Below are 22,450 nucleotides of genomic sequence, written 5' to 3'. Positions count from 1 at the left end.
GCATATCAAATTTATAATAAGAGTAAGGACATCCCCTCATGTTAAAGCTAGATGAAGCAGCCCAGTCAAAGGAAAAGGGTCCCAAGAGCGGGATAAAGAGTAAGAGCCAGCCCCTGCTCCCACTGTTAGGAGTCCCTCAAGAACCCCAAGCTATGCTGTAGGGGCTATGAGACTGGCTCCAGCCCCTACCCAGGGTCCCAAAGGTGGAATTCTTCTCAGGGGTGAAAGGGGTGTAAAAGATTTCTATAATACTTTACACCGACAGGCTAATGCCCTTCATTTTAAGTGCTCTTTATTCTGTGGTGCTGCAAGTTTCCAACTACATACACTTACCATCAGCAATTCTCCAGCCCTTGCCAGGTGCAAGGCTGGAATCGTTCAAGGTCAAGAAACACATAAAAGTTTTACACAAAGCATTTACTGTCAGCCATACTGTATGGCTCAAGGTGGGGGTAGTTGAAGCCTCCAGGAACTTCTTAAAGAGAAAGGAGGTTAATTAAGAGAGGGAAAGGATAAATTATTTGGCAAATCTACGAAGGGAATGTGTGTGCTTTCGCTGTTATCTTAAATGTAACTAGGTAAACGAGCTAGAGATTATAATCAGGGAAAACCAGGAGCAAGGCAAGAATCATCTTTTTCCTCAGTGTGTAGCTATTCTCCAGCTAGCAGAGGGAGTAGAGGGTGACTAGGCAACAATGGTAAATAAACAAAGGAAGTGTGTGGTGTTTGGTGTTAGCACTTTCGCCAGATGTTAGCTGACTGAAAGGAGCCCTTTTGGCTCTAAGGATTACATTCTATACTATCTCTGAGGGTAAAATACAAGCAATAAACTTCTTGCTTCAATAGACCAAGGAAAAACTTCAAGGAGTTAAGGATTTGCTTTAAGGTTAATGAGAGGTTAGCTTTGGGTAGTACTTCCCTATCTGCTGGCAGAGTGAATGCAGGGTGATCTTCTCTCTCTGAGAGCTAAGGCTCAACAGCTACAGTCATGCTGTAATTCTTGTCCTTGGGCATCCGTGAACGTCTCAATAGAGGTCTCTTTGCCTGGACTCTAACACTGGCCAACTGTCTGCCAAGGAAGATAATTTCAAGAGGGCAGACTTCTGTTTATACAGAGACCTGGTTGAGAGAGCAAGGGCATTGCCTGTGATAACTTGCAAGAATCATGTACTCTGGGGGTAGTCATCCAAAATACCAATGCATAGGGAAGGTTGTGCCCGATACAAGGTTAACACACTGTACCACTGTGGGACAAATTACCAAACTGTAATCTGAGGGAAAGAGCTCTTCATACAAGTCTGCACAGAGACGTCTTAACACATCCAGAAGGCAGTATTTCTTATTGTCTTGCAAATAAGTTTTGTGAGATGTGCATCTCTGCTGACATTTTTTATTGCCTTGCTAAACGAGGTGACCCACATGAGATAAGCATCTCTGATGTGCTGCCCCCTGAAGGATGTGCTGAACTCTCACTACTTTATCTTGAGGCCCGGAGCACCATAACATTGTTGCAGAGGACACAAATCAGACCCATACAGGGCCTCTGATTGTCAGCTCAGTCTCTGTGAGCCCCTGGAAGCCATGCTTAGTTGATTCTGTGGACTGTCTTATCCTGGTGCCCGTGACTTCTCTGACTCCTACAATCCTTCCTCACCCTCTTCTGCATGATTTCCCAAGTACCGTGGCTGTGGGTGTCTGCACCTGCTCCTATCAGTTGTGAGGTGAAGCATCTCTGGTGATGATTATGCTAGGCTCTGGTTACAGATGTAGGTGAGCAGGATTAGCATCATTAGGAATAATTTTTCTGACTTTTCTTTCTTTCTTTTTTTTTTCTTCTCTTTTTCGAGCCATGTTTAAGGCTCCCTGGGCAGGGGAAGTACAATATATCTCATGGGTAGACTGGAGAGGGGGGCAGGTGGAGATGGGAACAGGAGGGATCAGCTGGGGTGGGGTGGGGGAAGAGAATACTGGGAGAAAATAGCAGAAACAGGACATCACTCTTACATCCTGCCTTTATACTCTGAAGCAAGTAACAAAACCCATCAAGTTTTTTTTTTTTATATTTATCTATGCCACCCTCATTTGGGGAGTGCTGTCCTTACAGGAAGAAGAAAGGGATCACCTTTTTGAAGACATAAGGACACAGAAAACATGTGAGCAAACAGGTTACTTCCTATCTACTTCATCATCAAATCTACCCCAAAACTCAGAGCTTTATCCACTTCTTTGTGTCTTTTTCCTTCTGAAGGTGTCTATAGTATGTAAACTTGAAATAAATTTGTGTGTGTTTTCTTGTTTGTCTGCCTTCCATTATAAGGAACTAAGTTAAAAAGCTAAGAGGAGTTTTAAAAGTAGCAGCAGCATTCTGGAAAGCTTGAAATATATTCTAAACATGTGAGATTAGTTTATCTTTAGAAAACCAGCTAATAGAATGCACCAACACAACAACAAGGTAGGAAATGTGATTGTTTTTGAAAATGAGTAAAAGTACTTGAATAAATTCACTCGTTTTTGATAAAAGTTCTTTAAAAAAACAGAATCCAAAGGACTTTGATATTGTGATAAAGGGCACCTATGCCAGCCTTTCAGCTCATCTATTTAATAAGGAAAGACTAACATCCAGCGACAGGGCAGACAGGCAAAGATGCCTGCTGGAGCTGCTAATCTTTAATACTGTAGCACTGGCTAGCAGGGGAGATAACAGGAAAAGAAATAGAAGAGGCAGACATGTGAGAAAGGAAAAGGTCAGACTTTTCTTTTATATCTCATGCAGTTGGTACAGAGAACTCTAATTTCCAAAACTATTAGATTCCAGATGTCTGAGAAAAGGCAAATCTACTGAGAGACATTCCTAAATCCTCAAAACATACATGGAGTGATGCATATTTTCATTAACTTGGTAGTGATAATTATAATTATTTATGTATTTCAAAGTATTATGGTATATACTTTGAAATATATATATATATATATATTTTAATTTGTTGATTATACTTCAAGCTGGAAAAAGCAAAAAACATTACCAATATAAAGGAAGATAAAGGTCACTGACTTTTAGGTTAACAAACAAAACTAATGATATTAACAGTTAATTAAAGAAAGAAATACATCATCATTAGATAGAGAAGAGAAACCCAAAATAGATTCATATGTAAATTATTTTTGACAAAAGCATAAAAGTCAATCCCATGGCGGAAAGTCTTCTTAATGTTACTAAAGACATTGGAAATTCCTGACTGGGGGAGACCATTGATAATTACAATGATCATATTTAAATTGACAATATGTCTAAATGCTAAACGTAAAGCAGAAGCAAAGTTTTAGGAGGAATTATCTTCGCAATAATAAAGTAGGGAAGATTTTACAGTGCCACACAAATAATAGGAGCCACAAAAGAATAAAAATTATGACTGGATTTCTTAAAATTCAATCATTGTTCTTTGTAAGGCGCAATTAAGCAAACCAAAAGAAAAGAAAAGAACAAACATTGCATTAGTTACTTTTCTGTTGTTGTGATAAAACACCATGACCAATGTACCTTATAGAAGAAAATGATTATTGTGGCTTATTGTTTCAGATAGAGTCTATAATGGTGGGGAGAGCACGCTAGCTTTGAACTAGCAGAGAGAATGAACTGCAAGGCATAAGGGCCTTTTAATCTCAAAGTGCACCTTCTAATGATCTACTTCCTCCAAGAAGGGGTGCATTAATGCAAGATTTCCAAGCAGTGGCACCAACCAGAGGCACATTGTGCAAATGCCAGAGACTCTGGTGGCAAGCTGGGTCATTTCTTATTCAAACCACATTTTTGGAATTAGAGAAGCCTTCCACAACATGTATAGATTTGTTTAAGCCCAGACTATATACTTATTAAAATATAGGACAAAAACATGGGAGAAATGGACAAAAATTATCCAACAGTTACTTGATGAAATAAGATATATTAAAGACAAATGCACACAAAAAGATGCTTACTACATCAGTTGCTAGAAAACTGTGAATTAAAATCACTAGAAGCTAACCACCCAACGTCTGTTAGATAAGTGGGAATCAGAAAGGCTGCTCAGTGTTGAAGATATGGAGCAGCTGATCTGATTCATGCACTCCTGATGGGACCAGAAAAGTGGTGAAACCACATTGGAAAACTGACAATTTCTCAAGCACTTTTTGGAGCTTAGATTTGTCATATGATCTAGCCATTCAGATGCTTAGTTTTTGCTGAAGGGACAGAGGTAGGTTTTATTTTTTTTTTTTATCACATCTTTATAAGAGCCAAAAGCTAAAATCAAACAAGTGCCCTTTGGCTGATGAGTAAAGAATATGTGACAATATCTACACACTGGACTGTCATTCACCAAAGAGCTAAGCCACCAACAAACAATTACATACACCTAATAAAATCTCAAACTATTACACCTAGTAAAAGGAAGTCTGGAGTAAAATAAAATCATACCATATGATTCTTCTAGTGAAAAATTGGTGTCCATAGAGGGGCAATAATTGAAAATGGACAGAGAAATATCAAGAAGACAATATCTTCATGATGGTAAAATTTCACATGTACCACCCGTGATATGATAGGCAAATGTACAACTTATATATGTACAATACATTGCATACATAGTTACTCCAGTGAGACATTAAACATAGAAAAGGGAAAAGGAGCTGGGCGGTGGTGGTGCACGCCTTTAATCCCAGCACTGGGGAGGCAGAGGCAGGAGGATCTCTGTGAATTCGAGGCCAGCCTGGTCTACAAGAGCTAGTTCCAGGACAGGAACCAAAAAGCTACGGAGAAACCCTGTCTCAAAAAATCCAAAAAAAAAGAAAAAGAAACAAGAAAAGAAAAGGGAAAAGGTTAAAGAGAAAAGAGGCAGAAAGGAGGGAGAGAAGAAGGGAGGGAGAGAAGGAGGAGGAGAAGAAAAAAGAAGAAGAAGGAGGTGGAGGAGAAGAAGAGGAAGAGGAAAAGGAGGAAGAGGAAGAAAAGAAGAGGAAAAAGAGGAGGAAGAAGAATTGGCTGTAGGTAACTCTACATTTACCCAGTTGTGTTCTCAGGTAAGACTTACACATTTATTTTACCAGGGATTATTGTTGAATACCCCTTGGTTGTTAGACCCAGTTCTAGATGCTGGAGATACAAGAAGGTGTGGTTATGGGCACAAGAAGGAGAAAGTCAGGGAAGAAAAAAAAATAAATAAATGTCTCTATTTTCCTAAAAATATCAAACAGGGTGGCGGTGTGGATCGGTGTAAAGTGAGTGCCTTAAATGCTTGGTGCCCTGGGATCCATCTCTAGAACCGTGAAAAGCATACAATCTAATGACAGGGAAGGAAATAATGTCAGAGAAGTCTGATGGATTGTAAAGAAAATATAAAGCTTCCTACAGGGACAAGCAGTTGCTAGGATGGCTTTACCCCTTTTAGATGGGGTGATAGCAATACTATACATGGATGGTTTAAACAGGGCAGTCGTTTAAAATAGGAATGCTTCTCTTTAAATGTATGTTTAAGTAAAAACAGGAAGAACAGAAAGTAAGGGGAGCAGATACTACTATTGGACCAGAAAATGATTCTGCCTGATGCTCAGGCAGGCCCACTAATCAGCAAGGACTGAAAGTCTGGGTGTCCATAGCCTAGGGATCAAACAGCAAGATCTATCATCTTCATACACAAATCCCCTTCGACACTTAAAATTCTTTGATGTAAACCCTTTTATCTAATTCCTTTAAATTCAGTGTTGGGGAAGCTAAAGATTTTTAGGAGTCTGTATGGTACCCCTTTCTTTCAGTTTTCTCTGGAAGAGGTCCTGGGGGGCAAACTATGCCTAAATGGCTCCTTTAAGTCGTCTTGTTTTATACTGCTCCAATGGCCTCATGATACCCTTCTCTAGGAAGAGGAGGAATAACGGCCTCGGTTTCTGGGTGGGAGTAGGGCGGTACGTATATGCATCCAGTGCATTAAACAACAGGCCTCTTTATCGCTCTGTCTGGGTGGCTTCCCATGCTGAGTGCAGGCATTATGGAGTTCCTCTCATGAATCAAACACACCGAGGAGGTCTGCTGCAACTTTACAGTTGTTTCTGTTTTTTTTTTTTGTTGTTGTTGTTTTGTTTTGCTTTGTTGTGTTGTGTTGTCTTTGGACACTTAGTATAAAAGAGTTCCTCATCTTTTAGAGATTTAAGAAACTGGTGCAAAGCAAAGATGATTGCAGAAATGCGATTGGCATAAGAAAACCCCTCCAGGAAGCAGACTGGCTCAGTGACAACATAATCAGTGTGTGGCACTGGCCTCTGAGCCTCCGTGGGTGCCTGCTTTTGTGCATCGCCAACAGAATAGCAATGCCCACGTTCTTCTTTTGGTTAATTTTTCTGCAGAAGCAGTAACACATAAAGTAAATTTTTCCTTAGACTCGAGAACTGGATAATACAACTTATCACGAATACAGTTTAAACACAACGGTCCCCTAATTACAGACAACAAATGTCGGGATTCTCTGGTTTATCTCTCGATATGGCACATGCTATGTCTTAAAAAAATTCCATAAAACATTTAGAAAGCAAGACCTTCGAGATTTGTATCGACTGATCTAGGATGAGGTCAGAAGGTCTGCCTGTACCCAACGCAATGCTGGGCAGTGAAGTCAAACTAGCGAGGCCAAGAATTTCCGAACTTGCACAGGGAGCCTTGCTGATCTTTAAATTAAAAGCTCATCATTATCTTGGCAAAGCCTCTCTAAACAGCATATGGAAAGAGACTGACTCTGGGAACAGGGCAACTTTGGCAAATGAGCTTTGAAGCTGGGTGGCGGTGGTTTAGAATGGTCCTTGAACTGCCAGTTTTCTAGCAAGTCTGTGACCAAAGCGGAGCATTTTGTTACGGGTAAGGAACAAGGAAGTGTTTATGGACTACAGAACACCTCAACCTGTAAACTCATTTTAATGACTGCATCAGTCAAAACCATTAGAGAATTTTAATTGGAAAGCTCAGCTTTTAAATAATGAATAAGGACATTTAGAGACATGAATAAAAGTCACTGGGATGAATTCAAGAAACATTTACCCTCCTCCAAATGGATTCCATTTTTAATGTTGCAAATGCTTCATGCTGGTGTCTGTATCTTGCCTTCCACTCTGCATGCATCCGACATCGGCGCACACACAAAGTTGATTTGAATACACAGAAAACTTGATAAAAACATGTTTTTATTTGAAAAGTGTGCAGGAACAGTCACTGCGTACAGTTCTCAACAATACTACTCAAACCCAGACATCACAAACTTGTGGGCGGCTATGACTTCTGAAGCCACTGGAACTTTAATACAACAAATAATGACCTAACAGTGCTTGTCAGGAACCACTGCCTGGATTGGAAAATCCACACTCAAAGTCTTCAGTTACACTAAAAGCATTAGACAAAACTGAGATCTGAATAGAAAGCAGACAAAACAAACATGCTCAGGTTAAAGAGACGGATAATATTACTGGAACGGAAATTGCCAAGATACCATGAAACACTTCACTTCAGTGTTGTCATGAAAACCTACTTTTAGCATATAAAGTAAAGCAGGATAATTTATTTTTCCTAAGTTCAAATACAAGAATCCTTTAGACATAAAATTTTATTTGTACATGGGGTTTTTAACCAACTTGTAATATCCTATGTTGAATCTAACTGGTCTCCTTGAAAGAAATACAAGATGACACATTAATTGAAACAGAGCTCCCATTTTTTTCAACAGTAAGATACAGTCTACATTTTCAATCAAATATAGTGACCTCAAGGTGACTGACAATCCATTTAGCAGCCTACTACAATTATTGTGATGGTTCTGCTGTTCATCTTAAAATGACAAGTGGCCCAAGTTAGGAGCAAATTTATTATTCTTAGTTTATGATAATGGTGTCTGTTTATGAAAGGGAACAGTTTCTCCCATACATTTTTGTTGAACCTAACTTGAACCCTATGAGTTACTCAATGTTCGTTAAGCTCTGTATGAGAGAAACCACATGGTCCTGAAGCTGTCTTTTCTGGCCATTTTATTTACTACCACAGACTCTCCATCAAAGAACATATGGGCAAGAATCACATGGAACAAAATGATAAGCAAGTATGAATGAGTCCCTTTCTATATATAGCATTTGACATGTGGACAACAGTTGCTGGTTAATTGGGGAGCCAGTCAGCGAAGGCCAGATGCGCTGGCTCCTGTAGGATTTACCAAGGATCTTGAATGACTAAGTTGGCCAAAAGGCACTAGACACAATGTAGATGAACTTTTCGAAAGGAATACAGGCAGAGAAGCAAATTTAAGCCAAAAGCATTCCTGAAAAATTGACGTCCTTTTAAGTAGTTCTACCCTTTTGGTACTAATGTTTTACCTTAGTTTTTTCTCATTATTTTTTCTTAATGATATTTTCATATATGAAATTACAAAGCATCTCAGTCGTAAACTGTTGATTTAAAGAACGTGGCAATAACGTATCTTTAAATATTACTGCTTGAAAATGAAAACATTAATTATTAAGAATCTCAGACTTACATGTAGTAAATAAAATATTGCTAAGTATCCTAAATATTTGGTAGTCTTTCATTTTGCTTAGCTTAGGTCTAAGTGCACAAACTCCACTAAGTGGATAAAAAGAAAAAGAAAATATCTCCACAGATATAGTTTTAAAATGTTAAAACTTTTTTTTTCTCTACCTAAGTGAACCCATGGCTGTCTTCATGATATCCTATATTGAAATACCTGAACAAGCTAGCTTATCACTCTTAATTTTCTTTCATAGTTCTCCAGCAATAATGTCATTGTGCTTGGACCCACTCAAGACTTCAATGTCAATATTTTTCTTTTATAAAATCTTCTCTATATCTCACAGTGTTTGTCATTTCTATACTATAAGACAGGCAGCTCCATGCATTGAGATAACTCTCAGTTACTACCAAATACTCATTATCAGGTCTCAGATCTCTAGTCACCTGAGAAATGACCTGACATCACTGTGGTCAAATATCAAGAAGAAAATATTATAGAGTGAATTCTTAGGCAACAACAGTGAGTTTCTTGGCATCTTAGAAATGGTAAAGCTTTCTATAAAATATTTGGATTTACATTGCCACTTTCAGTGCTGCAAAGCTTGGTTAGCAGAAAATAAAAACCAGGTTTTCTATCACTTTAGCTAAACTTAGCTCCCCCTTCTTCTCCCTGAGCCTCTGTTGCCTGAAGACCAAACCGAAGTCCCAGACATACCTACTCAGATGCCATACCTCTGATCTTACGTATCCCAGACCTTTAAGAAGTTACTACATATCTTAGTAAGCCAGATACTTAGAATGCTAGTTCTTTATAGGTTGAGTGTTAGGCCATAACTCTAAAATCCTCCATGGATGACAATTTGTCCTCATTTTGGGTGTGATACACAGCAAGGGAGGCATATTTTTTTCTTTCTAGAGAGATAGGAAGTATAGAGGAGTAAACGGTCTCCTTCATAGGTGCTCTGGTTGTTCACTTTGTCTAGGCACACACAGCATCAATGCGCAGAGCTGCCTCAGATGCTAATGAGAAGATGCGCCAGTCCCATAACATCCATCGAATCCCAGCAGACTCACTCCAGAGCTTTCAATGTTTGGAATGAGGCTGTTATTACAGAACTTTAATGTTGTCATGCTGTTATTTATGGTCAAGCTCTCTCTCTCCTTCCTTCCTTCCTTCCTTTCTTCTTTCTTTCTTTCTTTCTTTCTTTCTTTCTTTCTTTCCTTGATACAAAAGACAACACCATATTGATTTAAGCTCTTAACCATTCACCTTATCTGTACAGGTTGGCAAGTAATCTCTGTACAGTAGAACAAAATCACCTACTGATGCATAGAATGTCCCACCTGGTTAAAAATTGACATATAATTACTTTAGAAACTGCTAGCTTTTGTGGAGTTTTTTTGCAGTAAATTGATAGCAAATTGTCTAAAGTAGTAAATTATGAATTTTGAAAGCATTACAGAGAGATCCAAGTTCATCTCCCAACTCGTAGGATTTTCTCCACCTAGTAACATCTTGTTAGGATAATCAAACCGATAGTATGTTCTCTTCACTATTTTGCGTATTTTTCAAAAGCCCATTCTTGTGTTAGATTAAAAATAGCATTATAAAAATCTACGGTTGCTCTCAAGAAATGTCTAATCGGGGACAGGTTAGGAGGAGGGAGTAATAATCTCCAAATTCCAACAATTTTCTTTCATTCTTTGCTGACAGTATCAGCTTGCTTTCCACCATGTTATTGTCTCTGTGAGGCCTTTCGGAGACCTAAGATTAAAGAAACGGAGTTATGTGGTTGGAGACGAAACTGGTCGCAGAGGTATTTGAGGCACTGAGTTTGGGCAATGTAAACATCAGCCAGTGTAAACAGTCTAGACTTGGGCTCTGTATCAGAAAGAAGAACCATGTGCACTGTATACCTCGCAAAACACAATGTGGTTCACCGAAAGCATTTGGGAGGTAATTAGGAGGAGGAAACAGCTGAATGAACATGTAGTGAGATTTAAAAAAAATACGGACTTCTCTAAAGCAGAATATTCACGGCACCAGGTCGATTTGAAGTTATAGAATGAAATTGTTGAATTAGCAACTGGAAATCATAGGAGAAGGAATTTCTAACAATAGTCAAACAGATTTCAAGGTCAGACATCAAAGTTTACAGACATAAGTATTTCTAGACTAAGGGTTTATAAGTAGACTATTTTCATTGTTGGCAGTTTGAAATGTCAGCCCTCTTGAGTTTGTTACCCAATACTTGTCACTCTTACAGGCACATTTCCATATTTATAGGTACCATTGCCCTCTGCTTCATGCTCCAGTTATCCATGATGCTCTTATAGCAAGTCCTGGAGAGTACTCATCCTGGCAATGATGGACTCTTGCTAATCTGGGCATTAGCAAATCAGTCATGTAACTAGAACACAGCCAGAAACCATCCAATGGGAAGATGAAATTCCTTCACCATTATATGACTCAGTCGTTCCCTGGTATGGAAATACTGGCACAATCTGAATCAAAATCAGAAATAGATATATTGACATCAAGACATTCATCAGATTTCGCCACAGCTGTGGGCGTTTCTTTCCACTTTATGCTGCAGATGTAGCTTTCTCCCTTCATGGCACAGACGTTGAGATTGAGAAGAAAATCCCAGACAGTGGGAATGGAAGGGAATACTAACCTAGAATCACTCAAAGAGGTTGGAGGTGTTGGGCTGTTGGCACTGAGAACTCACTAAGGGTGAATCCCGTACAAGCTTCCACGTTGCGTTGGTTAGTGGCACAATTCTGGACCTAACTTATCTTAAAAACATTTTATGTCGCCACCTCCTTGGCTCTGTTGGTGTTTCTGAAACTGGACAACAGATGGAAGTAAGCAGGAAGAGTTTTAAGATGGCCCTTGGGCTTTACTTTGCAATGTTTGTAACTTTTTAAAGGAGGCAAAGTATGCAAACTCTTAAGACTGAAACACGTTTTAAACTATCCTGTCACCAACTGCAAGCTCAAAAAAAAAAAAAAAAAAAAAAAAACCAACCCAGAAACATTGAAGCAATTTGTCTTCGTTATTGGTAAAATTGATTAAAAAATTTAAATACCACTTTGATAGGGTTGGCTTATATATACGTCAAATTAACATTAATTAAAACTAACACAATATGAGTTTTTACAATGATAAGAATAAGTCAAAGGTAAATAATTCTGTGGTTAATTCCAAAAAGAAAAGACAGCCTCAAGGAAAAATAAAGCCACTGACTATAGTTTTAGTGAGATGAAACACAGATCCATTCCTGTTATTTTCTAAGGTACATCTCCACTCTAGTTATTTTTCCTCTTGACAACATAAAAACATTATAAAAAAGAATGAGGCATCACCAATTTCTGGTGACTGATGGCATGAAACTTCAGGATGACTGTAGTTACTGGTCCATAATTATTTTGGAGTTATTGATCCATAAACATATATTCATTGCTGTAACTGCTTCGACGTAGGGGTGAGTGTGGTTAAGAGGGAAAAATACAACTTAAAATTTCTAGTTGCTTTGAAATGAAGCAAAACTCACAATCAACAATCACTCTTTATTTTCTACCACCAACAATTTTTTTTTTATTTAGAAATGTTAAGACTAAATCTTAAGTTTTCTTGACTACATTTCTAAGGTATATTCAATAAATATGATTTGTTTTTTCTTGTGACTCCTTATAAGAATTTGATAGAAAAATAGAACTAAAATGTGACCTTGGGCACCATGAGAAGTGGTGCTAAAAGTCCAAATCATTTGAATTGGAGCCTCAGAGGTATTTCCAGTCTCAGCTGGTAATGCCAGCTTCTAATCTGCCTCAGTGAAATTTGGCTAAGTGACTTTCTCAGACTTTTCTCAAGGATCCATTTAATTTTACCTATTCCACTGCCATATTTACATGTTTCATTTTTCTCCAGGGAATGTCTCTTATACTTTTTCATCCATGGTCCTATTCTTGTCTTTCTGTCATTTGTGAAAAATATAAAAACGGCATTATTACACAATTTCCTACGGTAAGTCTAATGTTCACCCACTCACAACCTTACCAGTGCAGCTTACTGGGTAAATATAGTCTTATTAATAAGCCACATGGAATTCTTTGTTAGGTGTCCATTTTTAGGAATATGTCTTCCCCAGTGCAAATATAGAAGTATGAATCAGACTCCATATAAGTAGCAGCGAACAAAAATCATCTTTTTATATTCTTTTTCTAGTTAGCCTAGCACTTTCTCCAGGCTGATAGTAATATGTGCTTAGTTTTAAAGCTCATCGATACTTCTTCTCATATACACAACTTCTTTACAAAAGGCCGGGCGGTGGTGGCGCACGCCTTTAATCCCAGCACTCGGGAGGCAGAGGCAGGCGGATCTCTGTGAGTTCGAGACCAGCCTGGTCTACAAGAGCTAGTTCCAGGACAGGCTCCAAAGCCACAGAGAAACCCTGTCTCGAAAAACCAAAAAAAAAAAAAAAAAAAAAAAAAAAAAAAAAAAAAAAGCAATCATTCATGATGGTGAGACCACCTTAGGAAATTTTTCACTTTTGTTTGGAAGGGACTCGGGTGGACAGTACGGCTCTTTAAATACTAGTGATTATTCTGGGTTATTAAAATAGATTGGGGCAGGAAGAGAAAGACATGCCATTGCTCATGGTCTACTCAACAACAACTTTGTGGTCTGCATTACTTCAGGATGTACTACTTGGGCACACTCTTCATCACAGGTTCCTAGCAGTGTCCCTAGCAGGCACATTTCTTTTCCGATGGCTTCTCTCCATCCAGCTTTCCAGAACTTCCACCGTTGACAGTGTCCGGGACCTGTGTCTTCTCTACACATTGTTCCATCCTCTTCATTATTAAGTCCAGAAGGGTTTCCACAGACTTCTCTACATTCTGTCCTGTTGCTGCGCTTGTTTCAAAGTATGGTATGCTAACATGGAGAAACAAAAAAACAGATCTTTCAAACTGACCTGTAAAATTATATACATGAATCATAGATAACATGTTATTTTGAGGTAAATATGCATCATAGAGAGAATGACTCTAACTAATTAACAAATGTATCATTTCATAAGGTTATTATGTCTTATTACTATCCAAAGTTCCACATTCTTCAAGAATATTGTTACCATCAATAAATAGTCACCATATTGTGACATTGTGAACTTTACTATATTTTTGAATACTGCAGATTGTAATATTCTTATACAAAACATTTTAAAGCAGATTTGGGGTTTATTTTTAAAAAGATTTTATTTTTATTTATTGGTGTATACATATGCATGTATGTACATGTGTGTGTATGTGTGTGTGTGTGCATATGCCAGAAGAAGGTGTCAAAACCCCTGAAGCCAGAGTTACAGGTAGTTATAAGCCACCTGACATGGAGGCTGAAAACCAAACTGGTTCTCTGAGATAGTGCCAAGTGTTCTTCACGACTAAGCCATCTTTGCAGTCCGACAGATGACGTTAATTAAGGACCAGGAAGTCTGCTACAAGATTCTGTCTCCTAGAAATGACAGGGAAGCTATGTCCATGATACCTCAACAATATGGCTACCTAAATAAAAGCTGGGAAATGACAGCACCATTTGAAATGTCAGTGTGGACAGGAAATTGCAGGGGGGCCCCACCCATAGATGAAGAGTGATAGTTGATTAAGGACTGCTAAGAGAGGAAGAATTAGTCTTCCCCAGAGATGAGTACCCTAAATGGTTATCCAGTTCCAACAGAGCCCCACTGCCTCTAATATACACACAGACAACACTAAACAAACTCAGCGGGTTGTGTTTATATACAGGGAAATGATGGAATTACGTTTTAAAGTTTTATTCTTTAAGAACAAGGATTTTGGCATAAATTTAAGTTGAGCATGAGGGTTAACAGAAAGAGAGGTACCTAGGGAAAAGAGAACCACCCAGCCATTGTAGGGGACTTCTCAAGAGGAAGCAGTCTTACACAAGATTTTAATGAGAATTTTTTTTTTTTTAATGAGGATATCAGAGGAGATACTAGACATGCAAGTGAATACCATGCAATACACGGCTGGCAAAGAGATCTCAGTGTCAGTTTTTGTTGTCAAGTTAGAAACCTTGTTTGCTTGCTAGTTTGCTGGCTTGTTTTCACTAAATAAACCCTGGTGAGTTCTTTCATGCTGTGCGGGAGATTATTAGAGGAGGCAGTCAGCAAGCTGAAGCCAAGGGATCCTCACTGCTTTAACACAGTGAAGTAAACAAAACCAGGAGGAGAAATGCCTAAACCGGTGGTCGGCAGCACCAAGACCACTTCATGGTCTGTAACACTGCAACCAGTTTACTTCCCTCTGGCCAATCACCTAGAAATTGGTTTCAAAATGCCACATACATTAAATATAATACTGATAGGAATGTAAGCTGCTTTTGTTTGGAATTAACGGCATCAAGAAGATCAAAACTTCAACGATCCAAATGAGCTCTTTCTCCCCGATGATACAACTGCTTAAAGATTAATAGTCACTGACAGATTCATGCCATCTGTGAGTACGCGGGCTGCTTTTGTCTGAGTTCGTTTCCAGCTGCCAGCCAAGCCTACTTAGGAAGATGGCTGCATCAGATACTGTTCCTGTCTCACCTAAGGAACTGTTAAGTGAGAGGCAGTAAGCTCCATAGTTTACAATTATAAGTCTTGATCTAGATTCCTTGGACTAAATTTAAGCTGTGCTCCTTAGTAGCTACTTAGTCTTCTACCCAGTGCTTAATCATTCTATGACTCCCCTCTTATACAAAAGGTGGTGACTCCGGTATCACCTACACATGGCTATGAGGAACACAATGAGCCAACGTCTAGCAACAATTGCAGATGCATGATAAAGACTCAATACATGTTAGATGTTCTTATTAATTTGACTTCTGGAAGGTGTGTGTCTGTGTGTGTGTGTGTGTGTGTGTCTGTGTGTGTGTGTGTGTCTAGGCTTGCTCGCTTGTGAGTGCAGTCATTGATTTATCTAGACTGAGAGGCTAATGAACTTCATCTCTTCTCCCAGCACTGGGGTTGCAGCCCATTCCACCATAGCCAGCTATTATATGGGTGCTAGGGATTCAAACTGAGGTCCCCACTCTACCTAGTGAGCCATCTCCCCTGCCTGGGAAGTCTTTTTTAATTCCCTGCTCTTTCTGATCCAAGGGGATTCCTTCAGCTGTCTATATCATGACTCTGTTTCCCCCGTGTACGAGGTCAGACGGTTCCCAGTGAAACTGACTTACCCATATTTTTCAGCCAGCTCCCGGGCTTGCCGTTCGTTGACTTCCCTTTGGTCTGGTAGATCTGCCTTGTTGCCGATTAATACTATATCTGGGTTTTCACAGTAAGCATTTGCTTGTAGTTGGCCTTGGTTAAAAGAAAAAAAAAAAAAGCAAATGAAAGCAGTGATTTAGTCACGAGCAAATGATGTCGAAGTACTGCTCCTACTCCAGATTTCTAACCCAGCTGCTCCTCGCTGATCAGCTCAGTCATCTCTCCTCATCGTTTCTGTGTCTATAAAACGGAGCCGATGCCTCACAAGTTTCGGATAGTGATGCCGAATGGAACACAGGAAACACCTGAACCAATACCTAAACATGCTCACCTATACCTGGGAGCTTACCCCTCTGACCCAAGTGGCTTCCTGTCATTGGTTCCTCAGATGCAAATATCAGGCTGGATCTAAACCTTTCACTTGCAGATGCTAGCACATGTTTTTCATGTATGTTCATTTGCTCCATTAGATGGCGGCTCTGGTCCCCTCTCCTGACATCACAGTGATTATCTATGGAATGAACAGGTCTTGAAAAACAGAAAATTCATGCAAAAACAAATTTAAGATAAAATCTATTTTTTCTCTTTCTTGAGGCAAACACGTGTGTGTGTGTGTGTGTGTGTGTGTGTGTGTGTGAAAGAGAGAGAGAGAGAGACAGAGACAGAGAGAGACAGAGACAGAGAGAGACAGAGAGAGAATAGGAGATAGAGAAAACAAAGGAAAAATGAAAGCATGAAGTGGGAAGAAGAGAAGGAAAGGAGGAAGTGAGGGAAGGAAATGGTGGGAAAGAGAGACCACCTGTATCTTCCACCTCATTAAGGCCTGCTATATGTCATGTACCCAGGACAGGAAGAGGCACATAAAGATTTATTCTGCAGTATCAATGATCTGAGTGTTAGAAACTCAGAGGTTATTAGACATGCCAATTAATTATCTTAAATCCCAATAATATCTTCCGGGAGACTTGAGGGAGAGGACCATCTGCCTTGAAAAATGACAAATAAACCATTCTCTGAAAGAATCTAATAATCTTATTAATTCCTTGTCTCAACAGAATCTAATCATAGTACCAGAATTCGGATAAGGACATACAACATTCAAAAGAAATAAAGACAGATCCTAGGGTAAACAGTAATTTGGAGAGGCAATTAAGAAAGTCAGGCTTTGTTGATATTTTCCCTATTGGCTGCAACTGGTTACTGAATTCACATTCAAAACACATACAAAAACTTTACCTATTGCTATATTTAGTGCATCATTAATTTTACCTATCTGTATTTGCTGCATTATTAATTGTGTATAATGTGTTTGTAAGTAGAAATGTAGCAATATAGACAAAACTCAATGGCATTCTATTTTTCAGGTGTCATTTGTCTACTTGTTTCTTGAGATACCTTTGAGATTTTGTGAATCTATTGGCTGTCCAGGGAGCCCTGAAGAAACTCCCATCTCCACGTCTCTAGCGCTGGGAGTAGAACTGCATACTACCACTATTGCCACCTTTGCACATGTCTGGGGATTGAACAGAGGTCCTCATGCAAGGAAAGCAAGCATTTCACTGATTGAGTATCCTACTCATTCCCCTTCAACAACATTTTATTCAAGTAAAACCTTGTGAGAGCTGTGTGGTCCCTGCACCATGCCTTGTCAACATGGCCACCTATTCCTTGAAGCATTACGAGTTTGGCTTGCACTTTCACCCTTGAGCTTCTCTGGGTGCTAGTGTCGCCTCCCAGGAAACACTGTAAATGTTCTCTCTGTCTTGCCTCTTCGAATTTAACACCATGCATGCTATGTTTTACCTTGTAAAAATTCTCAAGACTTACTGGGAAAATATAATTAATGTCTGCTTCACTACAATACTGAAAACTTTAGGGCTGCCTCTAAGGAAAGTGTCCAAGGTAAACAGAATTCCAACCCATGTTGCTTATTGACACAACATCCCTCTGAAGGTGACACAGGGCATACTTTGCTCATCTTCTCAGAGTTAATTTGTGACTGCGCTCCCACAAGTCAGGCAAGCAAATAGAGTTGCAAAGTCCCAAACCAGCCATCCATGAGTATCACTAAGCCCACTTACTCATCCAGTTCCTGACATTCAGAAAGCTCTGTTGACTGGTGAGGTCAAACATTAGCAGGAAGCCCATGGCATCTCTGAAAAAGGCAGTGGTGAGACTCCGGAACCTGCCAACAAAGCACAGTGACTGGTTCTCAGATTACAAACTCATACTTGCAGGACCAATAACAGTTTCCCAGACATCCATGCTGTCTCCACGGCAACCTCTTTCCTTACTCTATGGACATGTGAGACTAGGCCAGAAGATGGCTTTAGGGCAGGGAGAGGGTATCTCCTTGCAGATTGTTTTTTTAAGACCCCTTTCAGGTTCTGTGGGGCCATGGCACTGTTAGAGAATTCTATTTGGTCACTAACTTGCCACTCTGGCCTCTTGGAATCTTTCTTTTTTGACTGATGGCCTCCTCTGGGTCACAATTAAAATCTTAGCCTATTTATAGTGGACTTTAACTTAGACTTTTCTGATGTGGGATATATATATATATATATATATATATATATATATATATATATGTTGCTTTTATTGGTTGATGAATAAAGCTGTTTTAGTCAGTGACTTAGCAGAGTAAAGCTAGGTTGGAAATCCATACAGAGTTTAGATAGATAGATAGATAGATAGATAGATAGATAGATAGATAGGAAAAGAATAGGTGGAGTTGAAAAGATAGCATGTACTCTCCAAAGGAGAAAGATGTCAGAATATTATCGGTAAACCACAACCTCAAGGAGATACATAGATTAGTATAAATGGGTTAATTTAAGATGGAAGAGATATCTAGGAATATGCCTGAGCCATTGGTCAAACAGTTTTATAATTAGTATAGTTTCTGTGTGATTATGTGGGACCAGGTGGGAAGGAAATTGCAATCTACAAATGGTGACCAAATGTTTGGCAAGAATTTACACATAAAGCCTGAGAAAGCTTAAATATAAGGATTCTAGACAGATAAGAACAGAGTCATGTGTAGTTTCTTGGTAACCATCTTATTACTCCAGTGGGCTCTGTTTGTTAGAGGCAAGCCAAGGCACAGCTCCTTTAAGAAAGGCTCTCTGGCTCAGCTTTAGCTGCAAAAAAACTTGCAGCTCTTTAAAGAGGCCTTGCCACCAAACACTTAAATGGTGTTAATGAGCAGTCAAAGGCATGCTTCTTGGTAGTGGTAATGACCTTGAAAATCCACAGAGTTGTGGCAATAGACATGGCTCCCATCAGTACCTCCACCATGAAGCTAGACGCTCAGAAAGCTAAGGAATGTGGTGAAGTCAACTGCCAAAGTCACAGTTTTAATCCTAGTCATGTTGCTTAGCAGATTTGACTCATGTGTTCAGAAAAAGATAGAGATATAAAGACAAATTCAGGCAAAAAAAAAAACCCAAATAAACAAACCTTTATATGGTTTATAGTGTGTTTAAAAATATAAGTAGGCTTGAGAGAGAAAAGAAAAAGAATAGGAAAAGTTCTTTAAAAAAGAATTAGGTGGTACACACTTTTAATCCCAACACTTGGGAGGCAGAGGCAGGCAGATCTCTGTGAGTTCCAGGACAACCTGGTCTACAGAGTGAGTTCCAGGACAGCCAACGATACACAGAGAAACCCTGTCTCAAAAAAATAAAAAATTTTAAAATAAAAGAAATAGAGAAAGAAAAATAAAAATTCACACAAAGATGGAAAATACACAGAAAGTATCAATACTGCATGTTATTGTGTTGTCTTTGAATTGTTTGACTGTTGAGGAAGGAGCAACAGTTGCTAAAAGACATTTTATTATAAATGCTGCTAGATTAGTCCAACTATATAGTTTGAAAATGCCTTGACTTCAAATTTTAAGTCAGAAGATATGTTACTTTGGAGAAGAGATTTTGCTTTTGTTTCCATAGGACTGAGAGGTTGTGGATTCTTTCTTGGTTAAAAAGAAATAAGGTTTGATCAAGGAAGACCCCCCCTGAAAAATCTCCAATGGGAATGAATAGCCCAGATGATCCAATATTTCAGAGCACCTCTATTTCAGTTTCTTCTGAGTTCTGCATTCAGAACCGTTTCAAGGCTGTTGGCTAAGATAATCCACTCCAGTCAGGATTTGACCACAATCTAAACTTTCTTTGCATCCACATAAGATTACCAGCACTCACAATCAACAGAAAATAGCCTAGAAAACTACACCCATATTCTGAAAGAATAGGTTATAGATGTTATGGACAATGGTCAGGAAAAAGTTAAAGAAAATTAGATTCAAGGTTTTGTTTGAAAAAGAAAAGAAGGAACACTGCTGTGGGATAATGCTTTTGTATACTGTAAAGATTTGTCAGTCGTATTGGTTTAATAAAATGCTGATTGGCCAGTACTCAGGCAGGAAGTCTAGGTGGGCCAACCACACCAAGAGAATTCTGAGAAGAGGAAAGACAGGGATGCAATCACCAGCCAGATGCAGAAGAAGAAAGATAAGAATGTCTTTCTGAGAAAAAGTTCCAAGTCACATGGCTAAACATAGTCAATAATTAAGTCTTAGTTAATAATAAGCCTGAGTTAATAGGCCAAACAGTTTGTAATTAATATAAGCCTCTGTGTTTTCCTTTGGGAATGAATAGCCAGCCACAGGACCAGGAGGGGCAGAAACTTTCATCTACAAATGGTGCCCAATGTGGGTCTCAAACCTACGACCCTGAGATTAAGAGTTTCATGCTCTCCTGACTGAGTTATAAAAATATAGAGTATTTTCTCTGGATTTGTCAGATGCAAATGGACTAGATATTACTGATGTATTTATTGCCTATATATTGTATATATTTTTTCTTATATTAGTTATAGCCTTCTTTTTTATTTTAGACAAAAGAGGAAATGCAGTAATATTTCATTTGTATTTTAATAAATAAAGCTTGTATGAAGATCAGAGAGTAAAACAGCCCCTTATAGACCAGGCAGTGGTGACATACACCTTTGATCCCAGTAGACACACTAGTTTGCCATAGAAACTAGGCAGTAGTCCTCATTGTCCGCTATATTCAGCGAGTCGGGTTCAAGAACAATGGCAATGGGTTTCTGATCCTACTGCACGTACTGGCTTTGTAGGAGCCTAGGCAGTTTGGATGCTCATCTTACTAGAACTGGATGGAGGTGGGGGTTCCTTGGACTTTCCACAGGGCAGGGAACCCTGATTGCTCTTCGGGCTGAGTAGGGAGGGGGACTTGATTGGGGGAGGGTGAGGGAAATGGGAGGCGGTGGCGGGGAAGAGACAGAAATCTTTAATAAATAAATAAATAAATAAAGAAAGAAAGAAAGAAAGAAAGAAAGAAAGAAACTAGGCAGTAGTGGTGTATGCCTATAATCCCAAACCTAGAGAGGAATATAGGATGCAATGATACAGCTCTCAGACAGTCACCATTTCAGACTGAGGTAGAGTTAAGAGCCAGTGGCTTCCTGTTTTGTTTTTCTGACCTTCAGGTTGAACCCCAATATGTTTCTTTGGGTTTTTACTAATCGTGCTAGATTTTTCCAGTTTTCTTGCCTGTGCACAAAGGAAAAGCAGGCACATCATTAGGCTGAGAATGAGAACTTCTGTGAGCAAGCAAAGGAAGCCACAGCTCAGAAATAGAAGGGTTGATGTACTCTTTTTACCACACCCTTTGGGGTGAGACTCTCCCACAGGTGAGTGCATGAATCATGAGGAAGAAGAAGATTATTGGGGGACTAAAAGAAGGACAAAGGAGAAACTCAGGAAGTGGGAAGAGAAAATGAGAATATTCATTTCCGGTGGAGGCGGTAAAGCAACTATTATACAAAGGCTAAAATGTACTCCCTGACTCCTCCCTTGTGTCTGCCCTGACTTCTTCAGTTAAATTCAAGGCAGGTTGAGACCCACAATGACATCAGCACTAGGCAGAACTGGAGAAGGCATACATACACATAGCTTTGAAAAAGAGAAGAGAGAAGTATGACATTTGCTCTTCTCAGTGGCTTCCTAAATTTTTTGGTCTCTCATTTTAGTCTCCTTCCTAAATATTTCATGTTGGTTTTCTCAGCGTTCTATTCTGAACCCTTCCCATTTTATGCACAGACACTGTCATGTAGTCCCTTGGCTTAGCTGCAGCCTCTATGCTGAGCAACCCAAGACATATAGATAGCTTTTTGCTGTCATTTGAATTCGTGCTTTAGAGATTTTTCCACATGGACAAAACTCAGGGATTTCTGGAATCGCACATCCCAAGCTCAACTGCTCTCCTTCTGCCTTCTGTTTCTGGCCAGGGCATTCTCATCATGTTGGGGCACAGTCCCTTCCCTCTTTCCTTCCTCACTGTCTATGCATCACCGTAGACACAACCTTCTCCACTGATGCATCTCCTTATACTATCTCTTACTACCCAACATCGTTCATGCTCAATTACGGTCTTAGTAAGTTTCCCATGTCCATTTTTGAGGAGCACTCATTTCTTCCTGTTGATTTTGTGATTCTTGCACTAACCATATTTTCATGGTTACACATGACTCTTAGGATAACACCAGCACTTGGGAGGCTGAGGCGGGAGGATCTCAGTGAGTTCAAGGCCAGCCTGGTCTACAAAGTAAGAGCCAG

At 39.3% G+C, this 22,450-nt stretch overlaps 1 protein-coding gene across 2 annotated transcripts in view; it reads right to left on the bottom strand.

Moving 5' to 3' along the window:
* Nucleotides 1-12,997: 12,997 nt before the first annotated feature.
* Rab27b (RAB27B, member RAS oncogene family) overlaps nt 12,998-22,450 on the bottom strand; it is a 152,249-nt gene continuing 142,796 nt past the window's right edge. For both annotated transcript variants that reach the window (XM_041639279.1, XM_041639280.1), the window contains 3 exons: nt 17,892-17,995; nt 15,780-15,903; nt 12,998-13,469 (listed from right to left, as the gene is read on the bottom strand). In XM_041639279.1, coding sequence (XP_041495213.1) covers nt 13,280-13,469; nt 15,780-15,903; nt 17,892-17,995 — 418 coding nt within the window. In that variant the 3' untranslated portion in view covers nt 12,998-13,279. The remainder of the gene's footprint in view (nt 13,470-15,779; nt 15,904-17,891; nt 17,996-22,450) is intronic.

This window comes from Microtus oregoni, unplaced genomic scaffold (genome assembly GCF_018167655.1).
Source record: "Microtus oregoni isolate MIOR12 unplaced genomic scaffold, Mior012 000057F_ref0000458, whole genome shotgun sequence".
Lineage (NCBI taxonomy): Eukaryota > Metazoa > Chordata > Mammalia > Rodentia > Cricetidae > Microtus > Microtus oregoni.
Note: the sequence above shows the minus strand (reverse complement) of the source record. Positions and strands in the feature narration are given on the sequence as shown.